The sequence below is a fragment of the Lagopus leucura genome, unplaced genomic scaffold (genome assembly GCF_019238085.1).
Source record: "Lagopus leucura isolate 7727_CA_CO unplaced genomic scaffold, USGS_WTPT01 Super-Scaffold_100157, whole genome shotgun sequence".
NCBI classification, from domain to species: domain Eukaryota; kingdom Metazoa; phylum Chordata; class Aves; order Galliformes; family Phasianidae; genus Lagopus; species Lagopus leucura.
In genome coordinates, this window is record NW_024962334.1 from 17,019,596 (window position 1) to 17,040,067 (window position 20,472).

The window sequence follows — 20,472 nt, forward strand, 5'->3', positions numbered from 1 at the left end:
GCCCCGCTTGCTGAGCCTTCACTCTGTGATGAACCTGCGGCAGAGGACAGGTGCAGTCATGGCTGGCCACATACACATATGTTATACGTGTATTATGTGTATTATATGTGTATATGTTATATATACACCTGAGAGTGTTACAGTCCTGGTGGAAGATGGCTAGCTCACATCAGTGAGGAACATTTATGCACCTACAGTGGAGAACAAAAGAGTAACAGCTTGTAAAGCTCCTGTTCCCAAGTGCATTATCAAAAGGGAAAGATGTGAGCATCCTGCTGCCTCAGGCAGGCTGATGTTGCTTGCCTGTCTGCCCTGCTGACAAACTGGGACTTCAGCTCTGCTGGCGAAACGGTTAATGAAATAAACATGCTCCATTTCTCAGTCATTTAAGCTATTTTCACTTGTGTCAGGTTTCATTTTACAAAGCCCCGATGTTGCGGCTGAAAGCAATTGGCAGTTTGAAGCTTCTGAGAAAAGTTTCACAATGGATCATCCAGTATGTGGCAATGAATCTTTCTGACACCAAATTTTGCACTTCTTCCCATTAGAATTTCTGGCTGAATATTAATTTAACTTTGTTTTAGGCACAAGTAGCCTCCTGATCCCAGGCAGCCTCCTGATCCCAGACAGCCTCAGTGTGCAACAATCCACTGGATAAGGCTGAGCCTTCAGCTAATTTAGAATTCAGCTGGCTACAATTTACATGAGAAATAGTTGGCAGATCAGTCCATTTTGTCATCTTCCTTGCTTCTTCTGCAATGTCAGATCTCTTTCAGCCATAGAAGACTATGTGCATGAAGAGAATAAAGTCCCGCTGCTGAGACATTTAAATGCCATAAAATGTCACAACATCAGATATGCTTCAAGATCTTAAAAAAGAATTAGAAGTGCAGAGAATTTATTGGATACTGACATGCAGCTAATAGCACGTTTGTATGCAATGATTTCACACTATTTCTGCAGTTTTAAATGTCATCTAAGTGTATAAATTCCTTTCAAACATAACCTTTACTATGGGAACATCAGTAACATAAAATCTAATTAAAAGATAAAAAAACTTGTTGGAAGCATAGCCTTTTTCATATCAAATTGATAATGAGTTAGTAGAATTCTATGAGGGATATTATTTCAGATGAATACTGACCAGCACAGAGAAAACCCGACCTTCCACAGCATCATTTAGTGGAAGTTCCTCCCCTCTCTTCAGCACCTCATCCTCACCCTTTGTAATCTTGTGTGAATTATTATTCCATGTGGCTGCATCAAAACATATGAAAACAGCAGCTGGACCTCTGAAACCACCCCATTTCGTTCAGACTTAATCCCTCACACTGGGACACTTGCCACCTTGCCACAGTCTGTTACACCCAAGCCTGTGGCTACTGAGTTACAGCTCTGCCAGTCCTCCTGTCCAGCAAACCGCCAGTGCATGAGGAGGAACCCAGCATCATTAGCAGAGTTACAGAGCTCCATGGACAAAGTAATAGCAGGCTGTGTTTCCCTCGCTCAGTGCTTCCCCTGGAAAACTAGGCCACAGTGTCCTTCAAACCATAATGAGAATTATTATTGAGAGGATGTCAATCTATGTAACAGAAGAAACGAGGCTTGACAGTAAGGAAAATTAGGGGTACAGTACAGTACAGTACAGTACAGTAGGAGAACCAATTACTGCAAAAGGAATCTTTTTTATTTCTCTATGCTCAGACCAAAACAACAAGAATTTACCCTGGCCAAAGCAGTTGTCTAATTTTGACAATATATGGTTATCTGTACCTAGCTGAGTGTTGCCTGGAAGACTTAGAATATGAGAAAGTTCCACTTAGGCTGTTCTTTCCCTTGCTTAGTTTTTTGCATTAAGATCATGCTGCAGAAGTGATATCTGAAAATACCGTATCGCAATGCAAATGGACCAGCAGAGCAGCCCTCATCCCTTTCTGTTTCTCTTATTATATCCCTAGAGAATCACTGCAAGAATATTTTTGTCTTCTGTGACTTTCCAACCATCACTTACTTTCTCTTCCATCCTGGTCATTTAGAAACTATTCACCTTCCAGGTTTAATTGCTGTGGCTCTCTCACCCATGTCAGCATGCTCTGTAGGAGCTGCCAGCCCTGATATGATCTGCAATGGAAGCAGCAGCTTTGGGAGCAGTCAGCACTGGGAAAAATCACTGTGACAAAACTATATTTCTGGACTCCCTGACACAGGGCACAGTTCTTTCCAAATGAGGAAGTTCCCCATCTACTCACCACAGCCCCACAAAGTTACTTTAATTGAAGCCCTGCATCTCTTGTTGCTCTTACGGTTATATGGAGCAATGCTTGGGAGTCACCTCATTTTTAACACCCATTTCTCAGTGTTTGCTTCTGCTGCTGGATATGCAGAGACAGTTCTTTCTTCATACCCTTTGGCAAGAGAAGCATATGTCTTAAACATGAAAGTATTTTTACATTTACACAAAAACACAGGAATTATCCTGTAGTTTTAAATGCACTCTATCTACTGTAGCAGCTAGCATTGGCCACTGACCTGTACCAGTTTTCCAGTGTGTCGTTCCAAGTCCTCTCAATCATTACGAAAGAAAGAGATTATTTTAAGCCCTGAAGTAAGAGATTTAACCTTCCCTTGCTTAGTGCAATGTGCAGTGACTATGAAAATCCATATAAGCTGTGAGGACTCCAGCAACCTTCTTCAGCTTGCCAAGCTAGCCAATTGACTTCAATGAAATCCTGTGGCTGTGACTACTGCCTTCTAAAAAAATAAAATATTTTCTTTTATGGATTTCTGCATTTTCCAGCCTTTTGTTGCATTAAAGGATTTAACCAGTAATATACCTGTTCTGTATGCAAAACATTGCTCAGTAGAAGCTAGAAAAATGAATTCGTAGGATCAAATACAGTCATTCTTACAGCACTAGAAATGTCATTACTTGCAGTACAGGTCATGAAATAATTTTAACCTGATTCTTCTGGTGAGCAGTCTACAAACAGTATCTTGCCAGAGTGATTCTCAGGGAGGTTCATAACCCAGGGGAATGGCATCAATGCCATTTGCATGTAATCTACTTGGACAAATTGCAAAAGCTGCAGTTCCAGAGTTAGCAACCGCCCCTTTCTATTCTTCTACAATTTGTAACTTTACAAGAAAGTAAATACTTGAAATACGAGGAACTGGTCTGGGGATGGCTTCTTTTCTGTGTAGATTGTGAAAACTTTGGGCACTGATGTTAAAGTACACAGATCTGCATGCTGTCCTGTGCATCAGCGTGGGTGCGCTGTGTCTCTCAGAGCCCTCCTCTGAGGCTCATGCTGCTCTCATCTTCACAGAATCATAGAATGACTTGGGTTGAAAAAGATCACAAAGATCATCTAGCTTCAAGCCCCTGCTATGTGCAAGGTCACCAACCACCGGACCAGGCTGCCCAGAGCCAAACCCAGCCTGGCCTTGAATGCCTCCAGGGATGGAGCATCCACAACCTCCTTGGGCAACCTGTTCCAGTGCATCACCATCCTCTGTGTGAAAAACTTCCTTCTAATATCTAACCTAACCCTCCCCTGTCTCACTTTAAAACCACTCCCCCTTGTCCTATCACTATCAACCCATGTAAACAGTCATCTAGAAAGATGTTTGTTTACAAATTGATACAGATTTCATCAAGCAAATAAACCTCGAGCAGTAGTTGTGAGCCAAGGCCCAGGGCAGCACAACACCCTTCCTCCTTCCCTCCCAATTTCGGATCCTGCCTGCTTTGCTGGCGCACGGCCACAGCCTGCCAGGTTTCACCTATTTCATAACCACATTGCAATTATTGCCAGAGGGGATGAAACAGCACAGAAATGGCAACGAGTAAAGTGTGCGGCTCTTTAAACCTACATACAGGAAAGGTGAGCACAAAGCACAGCACTCCAGAGAAGGATGTTCAGGAAGCACTGTTCCCAGCGCTGCTGGCTGGCTGCTCCCTCTCCACAGCAGGAATGGCAGCACAGCTGCTCACTGTGGGAGTGCTCTGCACTCTGCAGTGAGATCCCTACCCACAGCCCCACACTGGTCCCAGAGAAGATCCACTTTTTCTCCACCCAGTGACATTCTGTCATCATTTTTCAGCAGTCCTGGCACAATCATTACCAGTGCGTTACGCAAATAAAAGATCTTTGACTCTTACTGGGCAGTAGTGATATTTAACTCCTCAGCCCACATGATCCCAAACACCCAGGCTCACTTTGCAGCTGACTGACAGTAGCTGTGTGTTAAAGCTCTCCTCAGCAGCCCATGGCACACTGGAGCATGACTGATGAATATGTGCCTCCAAAAAACATTTAGACATTAATGTGCTTCGTAAAACCCAGTGTACGTGACATTCAAATACGTTCTAAAGTTGAGCTATTTATTTGGCAGTTTATTTCACTCCTAGCAGGCACTGGGGGGGTTATATTTTTCAGCAGTCACACAGTATGTTGTTTCTTTTGTTACCTCAGAATGTGCTAGGTGTCATTTCCTCCAATTTATCAATGGAGGAAACCAAAGGACGGAGAACAAAACCCAGCCTGAGTTCCTGCGCTCCGCTTCCTGGCTGTGCTGCTTTCCTTCTCCCCAAGCAGTTCTCAGCTTACAGTGAGGCACTGATCAGTCACCTCCTCTCCCTCCAAAAGCTCCTCTATGGGCTGTAGACATTCCAGCAAGGCTGGGGCACTTCCAACCAGGCAGGAGGGGCAGCTGAACCCCCATTGGCAGTGCTGCCACTTCACATCCATTTTGTCCTGAGGCACTGCTAACACCTTCAGTGCCACTGGATCTTCCAGTACGCAGGGATACTAAGGGATGACACCAAGACCACACCATCCCATAGCTGCCCATATTCCTGGGCTAAAATTACCCACTTTTTTTTAACATTTGATTGCCTCCCCACTCCTTTGGCTTTCCAGCTTGTTACACTCTATAGTGGGTGCTCCCCTGCACGTGCAAGGGTTCTTGTTGCCCTTCACTCAAGCCCCATTTCTAATCTACTGTGCTGCTTTTGCAGCTCTGCCTTTCCCCAGCCACTGGAGATCAGAGATGGTAAGTCAGAAAATGAAGTTTAATAGTGTCCGGAAACAGAAATAACCATAAAGCCTCGAATGGTTTTACTGCCTTTTTCTTATGGAGAACAAGCAAGTTGTAATGAATAGAGGGAATCACGGGTCAGTTTGGAAAATTATTGGACTGATCTGTCCCACCACTGCCACAGAGGAAAAAAGAATCTGAGGGTTATAAGATTGTGGGTTTTTTTTTTTTCAAATGTTTACAGGAGTTCAAACAACTGAGATTGGTATAGGATACATGCAGGCTTACTAATTTTTGAACCAAGTTAGCAAATACTCCATTTAGAAAGCTTAGTCAGTGATGAGGTGTGAATTGAAGAAAGAAGTGGTGAAGTCCTACAGCCATTACAGGTGAAAGCAGCAAGCTAGCAACTTCTCCAGTATTAAAATGCCATGGGCCAGGTGTCCCACTGCAGCAGTTCTCCACTTCAGCTACAGGCTGTGAAATACACACCACTGTATATGCAAGCTTTGCTGCAACTATGGCTGCGTGACTCTCTCCTTTGCAAGTAGCACCCTTCATTTTGAACCTCAACACAGGTGTAAAGCTAGGTAGATCCAGGCTTACTGAAAGGAGTTTGACTCAGTGATCCTCCCGGGTCTCTTCCAACTTGGGATATTCTATGATTCTGTGAAAGATTATTACATGTGCACAGGAAAGCCAGGAGTTCCCTTGATCTGTGCAGCAAACAATGCATACAGCAAGTAGAAATACTACTGACAAAACTGCATTCATGCAGTAGAAATCCAGGAAATCATACATATGGAAATGTAAGAATCACAAGACTGGAAGATTAGGTCCTTTAGGATTAGTTCATTTGATTAGGAGAGCAGAATTAAAATTTGGAGCTCATTTCCATTTTTCATGCTGGCAGTTCTGATTCATCTCTCTGCTGCTTCAACTCCAAAACAGGAAAAAGTGAGCGTGGTAACCAGCCAGGGAGTCTTATAAAAATATTCCTGGGCTGTACGAAGCAGCTGAAAACCAGCGTGACTCATACAGCATCTTCCACTATGCCTACACCAGCAAGCCCATGAAATGGGGCACCCACCCGAGCTCCTTGCTGCAAAAGCATGAGAACATAAAGAAACAAATGGTCCAAGATGGAGAAGACATTTTGTAATACTGTGCTTAAGTCCTGACCCTGTTGGCTTGAGTAGGAAGACCAGCACTGAGAGAAGAATGGCCATAGCTTCTCCAGAACTTGTCCCTGAGCTGTTTTGAATGCTTTGATAAAATCGATAGGCCCTGAACTTCCCTCAGGAAGTGCTGTTGGAAGAATTTTTGGAGGACTGAGTTGCCATGTGCAAGTGCTTGGTGAGTTCAGAGGACGGAGAGCATGATCCTGGGCTTTGCACTTCCATCTCCAGTGGCTGCTACAGACTGGACCTCACCAAGCACAACTGCTGAGTGGGGTGTGAGGCAGGAGTGGAGATGGGGCTGATTTTTTCAGAGACACTCCTTTTAAAAGCTGGGTTTGTTTTATCCTTTTACTTGTATTCAAGAACAAACTTGCTGTTACTGTGTACATGGCGAATAATCCCTATGTGAATGTTTTCTTTCCCAATTAGTATTTTCTTTTAAATCAAGCAATATGTTGACTTATTTCTCTTTTCATATCCTTACTCACTTACTGAAGCCAAACAAAAACGAAAAATGCAGTCAGATAAACAGCCATTTGTGTTTTGTCTTCATCTTCCAGAGTTCAAAGCTATATAAACAGTTCAACTACTTTACAGCATATTTAAGAAAATAAAGGCAAAGAAAAGCATAATGTTAACTTCTGGCTTGATTTGCTAAGAGCACTTCACCATACTTTGTGTGTTTGTACTTCTGCATAAACTAAAACAAACACCGTCAAAAAGGACTAATAATAAAAATAATTGCATCGTGGATGCAAAGAATGCTTTAAGAAAGTACAACTGAGGAAAATACGCTGTAAGAGATTACTCTTTTACATCATTGTCCCAAAGCTTGCTGGGGAAACAGATGAACATGTCCAAGCAAGTCCTGGGCAAGGGTTGTGAACTCCTTTGTCTGAGGGACACAGATGGACAAGGCCAGGGGCAGTGAGAGAGATAAGCAGAGAAGAACAGAGCTGTCTGCCATCAGATTCCTCACTACGGAATTCCCGCATGCTGACAGACTCTCCTGGGCCTGCTACCTGAGTCCTGCTGCTTCCTCCTGGATTGGCTCTGTGACTTCCTGCTGCTGCTCTCCCCCCTCTGCTGCTTTTGCCTCAGACCATTGAAACGTGCAGCGGGACAACCGTTGGGTCCTGGTGGTGACTATCCCCGCTTTACGTGGTTCTTGCTTCTTTCCTTTCTTTCCCCTCATTCCCTTCCCTGTCTCCCTGATTAGGATTTATAATAAACTGGTTGGATCAACATTTGAACTGTTGTTTCTTTATCTTACGCCGGGTATACAGACATTAAAAGAACCTCCTCTCCCTGCTACAAATTGGAGCAAGACATATGCTAATAAATTTGGTTTTGAAATCATCATTACTGGGTTAACAGTGGAACCTCATACTTTGCTTGCAGGTGTTTATGTTGCATTCTCTTAGCATGTAACATGCAAACTGCCTGAAGGATTTTTAGCTACCCATCAACTTTCTAAGCATCTGTCTAACTGAGTTCATTTAAAGGCCTTATGTTACACACAGATTTGGACTGAATATGAATAATGCACAAAAGCAACTTCCATTTTAAGGTCTCAGCGTTACACTGGAATCCAAAAGAATTTAAATGGTCGTTTGGATAACTGCATCTATTTTAGCTGTTAGGTTGTTTTTGTTGTTTTGTTTTGTTTAAGCAGATGGTATATATGGATATTACTCACAAAACAGAATTATCTTCATTTTTAGTGAGATACAGAAGGATCAGAGGAGTTACGTATATAACAGAGTTCAACATACAAAACCTGTCAGCCTTAACTCATGTGGCATTCATCTTTCACTTTTTTTTTTTGCCTTAAAGTGAAGAAAAACACCAAACAACCTTACGTGTGTTTAATCCTTTCAGTGTTACCAGACATCTCTCAAAGATGTGATGTGCTAAGCAGCGATTTATCAACAGTAAGAATACCTGAGTCATTAATCCAGATGAAGAAAGAAGTTGTACAGAAACATTTGGTTTGAGATATCAATAAGATAGCTCTGTGATTGCCACTAAAAAAGTGATGGGCCAGGACTGCTAATGGAGCATCAGTGGCCCTTAGGCCTATCTGACGTATAATACTAACTGTACTGATGTTTTTTCAAAGTCTACACTTTTCAAATGGAGTAAAGTTGGTGGTAAAATTCCAGCAGCTTGGGTATTGTATTTTCTGATAAAGTGAAACTGACCTTGTCAATTTACAGCCCAGCTAAATCTTGATGTAACGTAGTTATTGTTGTATAGATAAGTTGGGAACAGATCTGACCCCGGAAGACTGATTTTATGCTGGCTCGGAGTACAGTCAGTAACAGCCAATGTCATGTTGCTTCCCACCAAGCGGACGTGCCTACGGAATGCTTGCAGCTGACGACATAGAGAAGGACTGCTCACAGAGCAGTGCTTGCAGGTGCTCACCATGGGTTAAAAGCTTCATTTTCTAAGAGCAGAACTCATTCCTGGCAGGATCATCATATTGAGGCATATGATCTGTCACTGGACACTGAAAGAGCTCAGCACCTTCTAAAACTGCTCCCAGACCATTCAGTTTGACATTTAAAAATGCAAGCTAAGACGTGACATTTACTGTGCAAATTGTTTTCATCTTTCTTTTCCTTTAACTTTATAATGACTAGAAAATAAATCTAAGTGCCTAACAATTCAGATTGAGTGCGGATATACTGACGTTCTTTGTCAGAGCCCTACTGACTTACAAGATGTTATCCATACACAGATTTACATTATAACCTAAATGCAAAAATAGGATCTCAAATTGGTTAAACAAATGGATAAATCTGTGTAGAATGCATGTCTTGAAAAGCTCTAATTAAAACAGTGATTTTCAACAGACACTGCCCTCTTCCACTTTTTCCCACAACTGAACAGAAACTGCATTTTGATCTCTGTAGGACTTTGCTTGTTTTTCTTCAAATTTATTAGCTTCTGTAATTATATAGTCCATTTTATTGTTAAATCAGGAACAGTAAGAGAACACTCTAGGTTGTTATAGTCATTTTACAATGAGCATATCAGCTACAATACCTTTACCTAATGTTGTCATAAAACCAAACAAACAGAACCAGAACAGCAATTTTTTTTTTTCTTTTGACAAATCTGCTTATTGAGATATCGCGTATTCCGCAAGGAAGAAAATACTTGAAAAATAAAAAAGTTAAAATTTAGTTAAAAGCTTTACTTGTCTAGGAGCAATCTCATAAAACTTTTTAAGATGAGCACTTCACTTCACAAAATGAAAAACTATTTACAACGTTTTGCTTGCAGTTTGGTCACATTATCTACACACATTTGCAGAAGATCTTAGGCAAAATAGGTATGAATCTTTTTTCTGACATAAGCTATCAGATTGATTGCACATTTTCCTTTTACGTAATGGCTCTCCTATAGTGCACTGAAGTCAGTGATCACTGTCTAATTACATTCTCGTTTTAATTTATGGCTCAACAATAAAATCAATAACACTTCAAATCCAAATATCTGAGCGGCTGAATTACGTATAGTGTGAAACATGTGGATCCCACTTTTTCGGACCTCATTTTCAAAAGTTAGGCGCACAATAATTCACCTTGCTAGCACAATTATGGAACTGTGCAAAGAAACAGAGAACCCACACATCTATCTTGAAAATCAAGGCAACTCGTCACATTCTGTGAACTGTTTTCTAATCATAGCTCATTTAAAAAACATTCACTTCCCTATGGCACTATAATAAACTTCTCAGCACGCTATGACTGAATTACAGTATCTTTTACATACATACTACATTTTGGCCAATAATGTAATTTCCATGTTACACAATATCATTGCCTTCACAAGCAGAGTTGCTACATACATTCACAGTTTCAATAGATTGTAATTAGCTTCTCCAGTTGTGCTTTGAAGATTCCAAATATTTTTCAACAGTAAGTGCAAAGCAAATGTCCTATGCAGCTACAATTGGTCACAGAGTTATAAACTCCATAATTATGAGATGAGAGTTCTCTCATTCTCCATTTTCATCACCTGCTTTTTCAGGTATGACCTCCAGGCTTCGACGGGGCTTTGAGATTTCAGCATTTTCAGTGCCTGGCTTATTGAGTCCACATGAAAGAGTGGCATAATGGATTTGTTTCAGATTCTCCAGTGCTTCATTTTTAGCATATTTGAGAAGATCAGCTTGTCCCTGTAAAACAAAAATGGTGTTTGAATACGCAGTGGATAATAGAGCTATATATCTCTTTTTTGCCCTTCTGTTTATTTCAGACTAATGGTAGAGTTGCCCTGTTCAAATTAAGTAAATAAATAAATAGTACATTACTTCATGCTTGTAAAGTGATAAGAACCAAGATCCTTGCCAGCTCTGGACCAATCTGTTACATAAACAAAGGATAGGGATTATTTCTAACAGCTTTCAGAAAGGTGATCTGTTCTGTATTTATGACCTATGGGACTAAAAATGTTTCCTCATGGACAGAATTGTGGGGGCTCATTTATATACTTCAAGGAGCAGTTAAACAACTTTCATTTTTGGTTCTTGGAGATTTTTTTTTCTAAGCACTGTGACTAATTCAGTAGTAGCATGGTAAAGAGCCAAAGTTTGTCAAAATATGAAATACAAAATACAGGTCAGGAAGTGACAGGTAAAAAGCACAGTGACAACAGAGACTTCATAGGACTGTCTGCAGTTCAGATCTATCTTGCAGTCTTAGCCTAACTGCAATTCAGCTTACGCAAAGCTGTAAGAGAAACTGTCCCAGACTCAGGTGATCCAGCTTTCTGTATTAAAGCCCTGTAACTACCACAGCTCAAAAATCAGATGATGCTTCAAAAATACCAGATCTTAAGCAACATTAGTTTGTATGGATCTGTTGATCACAGCCTGAGCCTCTGATTGACCACCTGAGGCAAGCACTGAGTCAGCCGTGGGAACACAGGTGAAGGTGATTCAGCTGTGTGACCAGAAGAGGTGGAGCCCGGCTGCATCTCTCCTAGACCCCATTTAAGGGCTGACTGCCACTGAGGAAGGATCTCTCTCTGGAGATTGCTCTTTGTGGAGTTTACTGCAAGTCTGCGATACTGGTGAGCATTTCTATTCAATTGTCTTTCCATTGAAATAATTTTACTAAGCCTAGCTTTTGTACACCTATTGATTGTATACAGTTCCAATTGAAGGGCAGAAAACAAGCACACAAATAACCAAAAAAGGCACTGTGGTTCTTTGAGACTCTCATTTCATGTAATGCTTAAAAAGTTATGAACTTTGACTGCACCTTCTCCTGCAATAGGAGTATTCATGTCTTTCTGAAGTAAAAATCCAGCTCCTGACAGTCACTTCTCTTGTACAGACATAACTGCTATGTCACCTCTCTTCCTCCCCTAAATAAGGGTGAAGTCCTACTTCACTTTTTGATTTCAAAAATGAAGGAAAGGTAAAATGACAATCAGATTACAGTAGATGTGCACTCAAGTTGTGATACCTAGCCTTGCTTCTTTTAGCAACTATAGAATATAAATACTACCTTAAGAAGTAAACAGAATTACACACTTGAGGCACACAAATCAAAAACATATATTGCTTTCTTCAAAGAAATACCTCCTTAGAATAATCCAAGGCTATAATAACTAGAATGTCTTTTATGTTTACAGGGCAGGAAAAATCTCAAAGCTTTTCCAAACACAGCAAAAGCTTCAGTAAAACTTTTTTCTAAGGAAAACCAGGGATACTTTTTTTTTTTTGAAATTACGTATTTTTTTTTCCAAACTGACAAACAACTAAAAGCTAATTTAAAACACTCCAGCAGACTAAATGAGTCATATCTGGAATGCAACTGTCTGTAGCCCAAGCTCTGTTTTACATGGATTAGTGCTAAATAATTCTAGAAGTTTAATGAAGTTGTTTATTATAGGCAGACTTGCTAGCAGCAGTCTAAAATCACTATGTTTTTGGTTTTTTTAAAATGTTTTCAGTTGCTTATATGCTTGCCAAACTTTTACTACTTAGACTGTTATTCTCCATGCAGGATTTTTGCCACTGGCAGATTTTATTATCATTACTGTTAATATTATTCTTTAACCTCAACCATATGGATCATTCAGTTCTGAGAATAAAGACAGGAAAATGCCATCAAAAAAACTTTTTTTAAGAATCTTCCATCCTCCCACCAACTCCTTTTTGGGGTAAGAACTTGTAATTCAGCAACACAGGATCCAGAGTTGTGGATCCAACTTATGATCTTCTAACAGATACAAATCAGATTTTGAGTGTGGTTAGTACAATCACACAGGATTTCATTCTTGATCATTTTTCATGTCCTGACAACTCCAGCAGGTGGCAAGGCAACACACATTCCATTCTCACACAATAATGTGTTTGAAGAAAATGCTTGTCCAAGCTGTCCTACCACCAGCATTTGGTTACAACACAAGCAGTCTCAAACCCTGATTGGAGGAAGGGAAGAAATAGCTTGGGATGGCAACTGACAAGGAAGCAGATAAAGGGAAGGAGGAGAGAGCAATCTCTAGACCTGACCTGGCAAGTAGTTTATGACTGAAGAAGAAGAAACTGGATTGCATAAGGCAAAGTAGTGACAAGATCCAACTGAAGGAGACTGTGAACTAGCAAAAAATCTAACACAGTGGAAGAATGCTGAGTTTAGAACAGGTAGGTTGAGAAGAGAGGAAAAAGAATGAAATAACAGCTTGAAATTGAGATTGGAATACCTAAAAAATAAAAAACAGATCTGACAAAAAACATCATGTTTAAAGAACCCTTGAAACAGTAGACCAGTAGGAGTAACAACTCAAAAAGAATGAAAGAGCTTTGCAACAAATTAAAAGCTGGTGAGAATAATAATAATAGAAATCAGAACAGGTAAGCAAGTGCAGAATACAATGAAATCAGGTAACGTGATGAGAAAAAGTTAACACTCATCAGGAAGACCTTGGGGAAGAGGGGACAATACAAACTAAAAAGCAACAGGAAAAGCTGCCAGAAGGGAATATGAGGCACCAAGTGTGAAAAGAATAGTGGATGGAGGAGACAGAGGAGAAAAGAAGACAGAGGTTGGCAGGAATGGCTGGGTTTTCAGCTGGGAACACATCTGAACAAGACTAACATGGAAGACTGCGTCAAGAGAAGTGTGACCAGCAGGTTGAGGGAGGTGATTCTGCCCCTCCACTCTGATCTTATGACACCCCACCTCAAGTACTGTGTCCAGTTCTGGAGACCCCAACACATGAAGAACCCAAAGCATTCTATGATCCTATGTTAAGATGAACTCTATAGACAAGAATATATCTGGGGTAAGGAGTTGGATAATGTTTTATGATTTTTGGTTATTGGTATTCCACACCAAAACATCATGTAATGCACTGGGGGTTTGACTGCTGATGCTCAAGTTCCAGGTGCCTGTCCGGAGGAGGAGAACTACATTTCCCCAGGGGGCTTTGTGGTCAGCGAGGAGATACAACTCCTGGCAAGGTCACCTGATGTTCGCTTCTCCGTCTGCTTTTCTTCATCGGCTCAACTGGACTGCACTTCTCACCTCAGCGTTGTGGTGAGGCCTATCCACTTTCCAGACACACTCTCTCTCATTATATTTTGCTGATACTATATTGAGTAAATTAGTTTGTTCCACCTCAGATTGTTGCCACTGTTTTCAATTATTTTGGGGTCCTCTATTTCCCTTTTCCAGAGGTGCGGATACACGGATCCTTCTGCCCCGCTGGTCACAGAACCAGGCCGAACCAGCCTGTAAACCATTGACATTCTTGGTGGAGAATGCGGGCAACAGTGTGTGGCTAAATAGTAGAGAAGCTCACCAACTGGCTGGCATTGCTAGGGACTCAGCCATTGACAGAGGTATTAGCACATGCCAAAACCAGGCCATTACCCTCTGAAAGCGGATGTTGTTAGCTGTAAAAGAAAGATACCCCTTCAAAGATGATCTGATGCCTGAGAAGAAGAAATGGGCTGATATGGAACAAGGCATCCGTTATTTGAGAGAATACGCTGTGGTGGAAATGTTACATAGCCCCAATTTCATTCCTGATGAGCCAGACCAAGAACATGATCCTGAGAGAGCCAGGTGTGCACCAAACATGTGGCGTACATTCACGAAGACTGCACCAGAAAGGTACACCAGTACATTTGCAGGAATGTATGGCAGAGGGGAAAGAAGACCCCTTATAAATGACTTGGTTAATAAACTTAAATATTTTGAGTTACATTTAAGCCCTCTATGAGCTTGTGTTTCAGCTGTTGCAAAAGTAGCTGAAAAACTGGACAGAATGGAGAACAAACAAGAAGATATAATAGACAAACTATCAACCATGCCTGATGCTGATGAATAATCCATGGTGGTAACAGATACATCCAGTGAGGAACAGAATTCCCAAAACAGCCTACTGGAGGGGCTGATCAACTTGATTTCCTCCCAGCCAGTGTCATCCAATGTCTCAGCTATCAGAAGAAGATGTCCTCCTGATCGAGCAAGTGACAACAGTAAGACTATGTCACGTTTTGCCTTGTGGCATTACCTACGTGACCATGGAGAAGATATGAAGGAGTGCCATAAACAACCTACTCCTTCACTTCAAGCACAGGTAAAAGAATTGCAAGACAAATCAACCACCAAGGTGAACTTTGCCAAAAAGGTGATGGCTCCAGTTGCTGCAGACAACAGAGGTAACATACAGAGGGGCCCTGCCCCCAGCTAGGGGGGAGGAGGGGGATAATAGAGTTTATTGGACTGTGTGGATTAGATGGCCTGGCATATCAGAATCACGGAAATATAAGGCCCTTGTGGATACTGGTGCACAGTGCACTCTAATGCCCTTGAGTCACCAAGGGACAAAATCAATTTACACTCACAGGGTGACTGAGGGTTCCCAAGAGCTGACTATGTTGGAGGCTGAAATCAGCCTCACTGGTAAAGACTGGCAAAAGCACCCTACTGTGACTGGCCCAGGAGCTCCATGTATACTGGGTATTGATTACCTCAGAAGGGGATATTTTAAGGATCCCAAAGGGTATCGATGGAATAGCTGCTGTAGACACAGAAGGTATTAAACAGTTATCTGTTTTGCCTGGCCTATCAGAAGATCTGTCTGTTGTGGAGTTGCTACGAGAGAAAGAGCAACAGGTACCAACAGCTACAAAAACGGTGCACAGGCAGAAGTACCGCACCAACAGGGATTCCTTGCTCCTCATTCAGAACTTGATTCGTCAACTAGAGAATCAGGGAGTGATTAGCAAGACTCACTCGCCTTTTAACAGTGCCATAACGGCCACCGCATAAAGCCAGTGGAGAATGGAGGCTGACGGTGGACTATCATGGCTTGAATGAAGGCACACCCCCATTGAGTGCTGCTGTGCCAGGTATGTTAGAACTCCAGTATGAACTGGAGTCAAAAGCAGCCAAATGGTATGCCACCACTGACACTGCTAATGCCTTTTTTCTCCATTCCTTTGGCCAAAGAATCTAGGCCACAGTTTGCTTTCACATGGAGGGGTGTTCAGTATACCTGGAATTGTTTGCCCCAGGGGTGGAAACATAGACCAACCATTTGCCATGGGCTGATCCAAGCCATGCTGGAACATGGAGGTGCTCCTGAGCACTTACAGTACATTGATGACAACACTGTGTGGGGCGATACAGCAAAGGAAGTTTTTGAGAAAGGAGAGCAAATAATCCAGATTGTTCTCCGTGCTGGTTTTGCCATTAAGCGAAGCAAAGTGAAAGGACCTGCCCAGGAAATTCAGTTCCTAGGTATAAAGTGGCAAGATGGCTGTTGTCACATCCCGACAGATGTGATTGACAAAATCACTGCCGTATCTCCACCCACTAATAAGAAAGAGACACAACTGTTTCTGGGTGTAGTGGGTTTTTGGAGAATGCATGTTCCAAACTACAGCCTCATTGTAAGCCCCCTTTATCAGGTGACGTGGAAGAAGAATGATTTTGTGTGGGGTCCTGAACAGCAGCACGCTTTTGAGCAGATTAAACAAGAGATAGCCCATGCTGTGGCCAGTATGGAATGGAACACAATGTAAAGAACATCCTCTACACTGCTGCTGGAGAGAAAGGTTGCACTTGGAGTTTGTGTCAGAGTTTCAGGAGAGATCCGAGGCCGACCCCTGGAATTTTGAAGTCGGGTGTACAGAGAGTCTGAAGAATGTTACACTCCAACTGAGAAGGAGATCTTAGCTGCGTATGAGGGGGTTCGGGCTGCTTCCAAAGTAGTTGGTACTGAAACCCAGCTCCTTCTGGCACCTTGACTGCCAGTGCTGAACTGGATGTTCAAGGGAAAGGTTCCCTCCACCCATCATGCTACTGATGCCACTTGGAGTAAGTGGATTGCATTGATTACCCAGTGAGCACAGATGGGGAACCTCAGCTGTCCAGGAATCCTAGAGGTGATCATGGACTGGCCTGAAGGCAAAAAGTTTGGAACACCACCAGCAGAAGAGGTATCACGTGCTAAAGAGGCCCCACCATACAATGAACTACCAGAAAATGAAAAGAAATATGCCCTGTTCACAGATGGATCGTGTCATACTGTGGGGAAGCATCGCAGATGGAAATCTGCTGTGTGGAGCCCCACACGACAAGTTGCAGAGGCCACTGAAGGGAAAGGAGAATCAAGCCAATTTGCAGGAGGTTAAGGCTGTCCAACTGGCCTTAGATGTTGCTGAACGGGAGAGGTGGCCAATGCTCTATCTTTACACTGACTCATGGATGGTAGCAAATACCTTATGGGGGTGGTTACAGCAGTGAGAACAAAATAACTGGCAAAGAAGGGGTAAACCTATTTGGGCTGCTGAACTGTAGAAAGACATTGCTGCCCAAACAAAAAGTATGGTATAAAGGTACATCATGTAGATGCTCATGTGCCCAAGAGTCGGGCTACTGAAGAACAGCAAAATAACCATCAGGTAGACTGAGCTGCCAGAACTGAGGTGACTCAAATAGACCTGGACTGGCAGAACAAGGGTGAATTATTTCTAGCTCGATGGGCCCGTGAGACCTCAGGCCATCAAGGAAGAGATGCAACATATAAGTGGGCTAGAGACCAAGGGGTGGATTTAACTCTGGATGCTGTTGCACAAATCATTCATGACTGTGACACATGTGCCACAGTTAAACAAGCCAAGAGGATGAAACCTCTCTGGGGGGAGGGGTGATGGCATGAGTACAAAACTGGGGAGGCATGGCAGGTTGATTATATCACCTTGCCATGACCTCGCAATGGTAAGAGTTATGTGCTCACCATGGTGGAGGCAACAACTGGGTGGCTTGAAACATATGCAGTACCCCATGCTACCACCCAGAACACCATATTAGGTCTGGAGAGGCAAATCCTGTGGCGACATGGCACCCTGGAAAGAATTGAGTCAGATAATGGGGCTCATTTCCAAAATTCACTTGTGGATACTTGGGCCAGAGAACATGGCATCGAGTGGATTTATCATATCCCCTATCATGTACCAGCCCCTGGTAAGATTGAATGCTACAACAGGTTCTTAAAAACTATGTTAAAAGCACTGGGTGGCGGAACATTTAAGCACTGGGAGAAGTATTTTGCAGAAAAATTTGGCAGCCAACACCAGAGGATCAGTCAGTCGAGATGGTCTCACCCAATCCAGCTCCCTACATATTGTAGAGGGAGGTAAGTTCCCTGTAGTACATGTAAAGAATATGCTGGGAAAAGCTGTTTGGGTCTTTCCAGCTTCTGGGAAGGGCAAACCTCTATGTGAAACTGTCTTTGCCCAAGGACCTGGGTCCACCTGGTGGGTGATGCAGGAAAACGGGGATGTTCAGTGTGTACCACAAGGGAATCTGATGTTGGGGGAGTGCAGTCAGTAATTCCTTGTGTTCATATTTTGTTTGTATATATATATATTAAGCATGATGTAGTGATGTAGAATAAGGGGTGGAATGTGTAATGGTTTTGTGATTTTTGGTTATCAGTATTCCACACCAAAACATCACGTAATGCACTGGGGGTTTGACTGCTGATGCTCAAGTTCCAGGTGCCTGTCCAGAGGAGAACTACATTTCCCCAGGGGGCTTTGTGGTCAGCGAGGAGATACAACTCCTGGCAAGGTCACCTGATGCTCTCTTCTCCATCTGCCTTTCTTCATCGCCATTCACCTCCTTCATAGCCACTGCTTTTCTTCTTCGGCTCAACTGGACTGCACTTCTCACCTCAGCGTTGTGGTGAGGCCTATCCACTTTCCAGACACACTCTCTCTCATTATATTTTGCTGATACTATATTGAGTAAATTAGTTTGTTCCACCTCAGATTGTTGCCACTGTTTTCAATTATTTTGGGGTCCTCTATTTCCCTTTTCCAGAGGTGCGGATCCACGGATCCCTCTGCCTGCTGGTCACAGAACCGGGCTGAACCAGCCTGTAAACCATTGTCAGATTATTATTATAGGCAAAAGGGGTTTAGACTAAACACATTTGGCCAAGTGGGGTCAAGTTTAGACTGAGGTAAAATACAAAAATGAATCTGTATTCATTAGACACTCTCTTATCCAACAATTACAATGAAGAAATTGATTTCTGAATGTTTCTAACTTAGAAAACCATTTGTGAAACCAACATGTGCTGGTATACCTTGAGTAACAACCAGAACAGCTACTTTTTTCCTCTGGTATGTATTCTCTTGTGATTTTTGGTTAGAAAGTTCTCCAGTTATTATGTAACATTAAAGTGCTACATAGATGATATCTGAAATAACTGCCTAACTCTCTCCAAGAAATCCCAGGAAACTGTATTACAAATGAATAGGCTTTAGCTCAGGTTCTGGGACCCCAAAGCTCTTAGTGCCTAAATAGCAGGCTGCTTGGTTTGCTGTGGTATCCCACAGCGCTCCACATCCAGATGACTTGCTTTGAGTGCATTTACAGAATCAAGCCTTAAAGGATTTAGCTTCGTAACTTATAAGAATTGCTTTAATTAGGAGCCAAAGCTCTACAAATCTGGCAATAGCAAGAGAATACTTTTCAGTATTTTAATAGAATTCATTTTTCTTCTGCACACCTACAGTAGTAAGCAGCAGGTGTCAGGGGTTTTATGAATACTCAAGGTGACAACAGTATTGCCTGAATTCATTGATTCAGTTCATAAAATTTGGATGATGAAATAAATATCTAAGAAGTTGCATCCTGGTGTTTCAAATGTTCTGTTTATAAATACATTTACAATCATAATTCAGATGAAAGATCAACATCATTGCAGAGGTAATACATGCTATGAACTGGTGGATTACAAAAATATAGAAAATAGTTTGTGTTGACCAATATGATGTCTAAAAAATCATAGCCCACAATATGCAACTGAAAAATGTTGGAATTACAACTCACTTTCATTCCAAGTTCTTCATTTGAACTCTCCCCATATGCTTAGAACAGAATTCTGTTGCAGAGAGTAATTTACAGAAGCTGTTGTGCTCTTTTTCTTCCTACGGGCATTTCAATGTCTGTGCCTATTTTTTTTTTCCAAAGTTTTGCTATGCCAGTAAAATCTATGAATTGTTTCTTTAGGTTGTTTGCAGAAGTCTGCTTCAACAGAACTTAAGAGTGATTTTTTCAGATGGTGCGCTCTTTCTGGCAGGAAATCTGATTATCAGTGTTTAGAAAATATGAGTTCTACCAGTCTGAATCATAATGATAAATTACCAACAAGTGGTCTTGCAAATTAACTATCTGAAAGAGAAGAACAGTCTAGCAGTAAGACCTCTAAAACTGGGAGCAGCCCTTGTAGATAGGTCAGCTCTTCTAGCAAAGATCTCCCCTAGAATTAAGCTGTCAATTTTGTTATTTTATCAGACTTTCCATTGCATCAATCATAGTCAAAATGTCCCAGTTAAGATAAAGAAGATCAATTTTGCCTTGAAGGCAAAATGCAACTTAATCAGTTTGGAAAATGTGTCAGTCACAACACATGAGCAGCCTACTCCTCTTGGGAAGAGCTGATGATCATGTTCATCTTAATCTTGGACCAGAAAAAAAAACTATGTCAATGTTGAAAAGATTTCCTCAATAATCTCTTCAAAAGGAAGGCCTTCTAACTTCATAATTACGTTAATTCTAGGGACACGTGCAAAAGCCCATCAGTGCTCTCAGGAGTCAGATCTCCAGTATGGGTTCTCCAATTCCTGGCTTACACAGAAATTCCAATTTCACAGGTCAGTCATTCATCAATTGCAAAGCCTTCCCCCTCACCAGCC

The 20,472-nt window shown here is 41.9% G+C and overlaps 1 protein-coding gene across 2 annotated transcripts in view; it reads right to left on the bottom strand.

Annotated features, from left to right (window-relative positions):
• Nucleotides 1-10,156: 10,156 nt before the first annotated feature.
• Nucleotides 10,157-20,472, bottom strand: part of PLCL2 (phospholipase C like 2) — a 97,715-nt gene continuing 87,399 nt past the window's right edge. For both annotated transcript variants that reach the window (XM_042888625.1, XM_042888626.1), the window contains one exon: nucleotides 10,157-10,413. In XM_042888625.1, coding sequence (XP_042744559.1) covers nucleotides 10,234-10,413 — 180 coding nt within the window. In that variant the 3' untranslated portion in view covers nucleotides 10,157-10,233. The remainder of the gene's footprint in view (nucleotides 10,414-20,472) is intronic.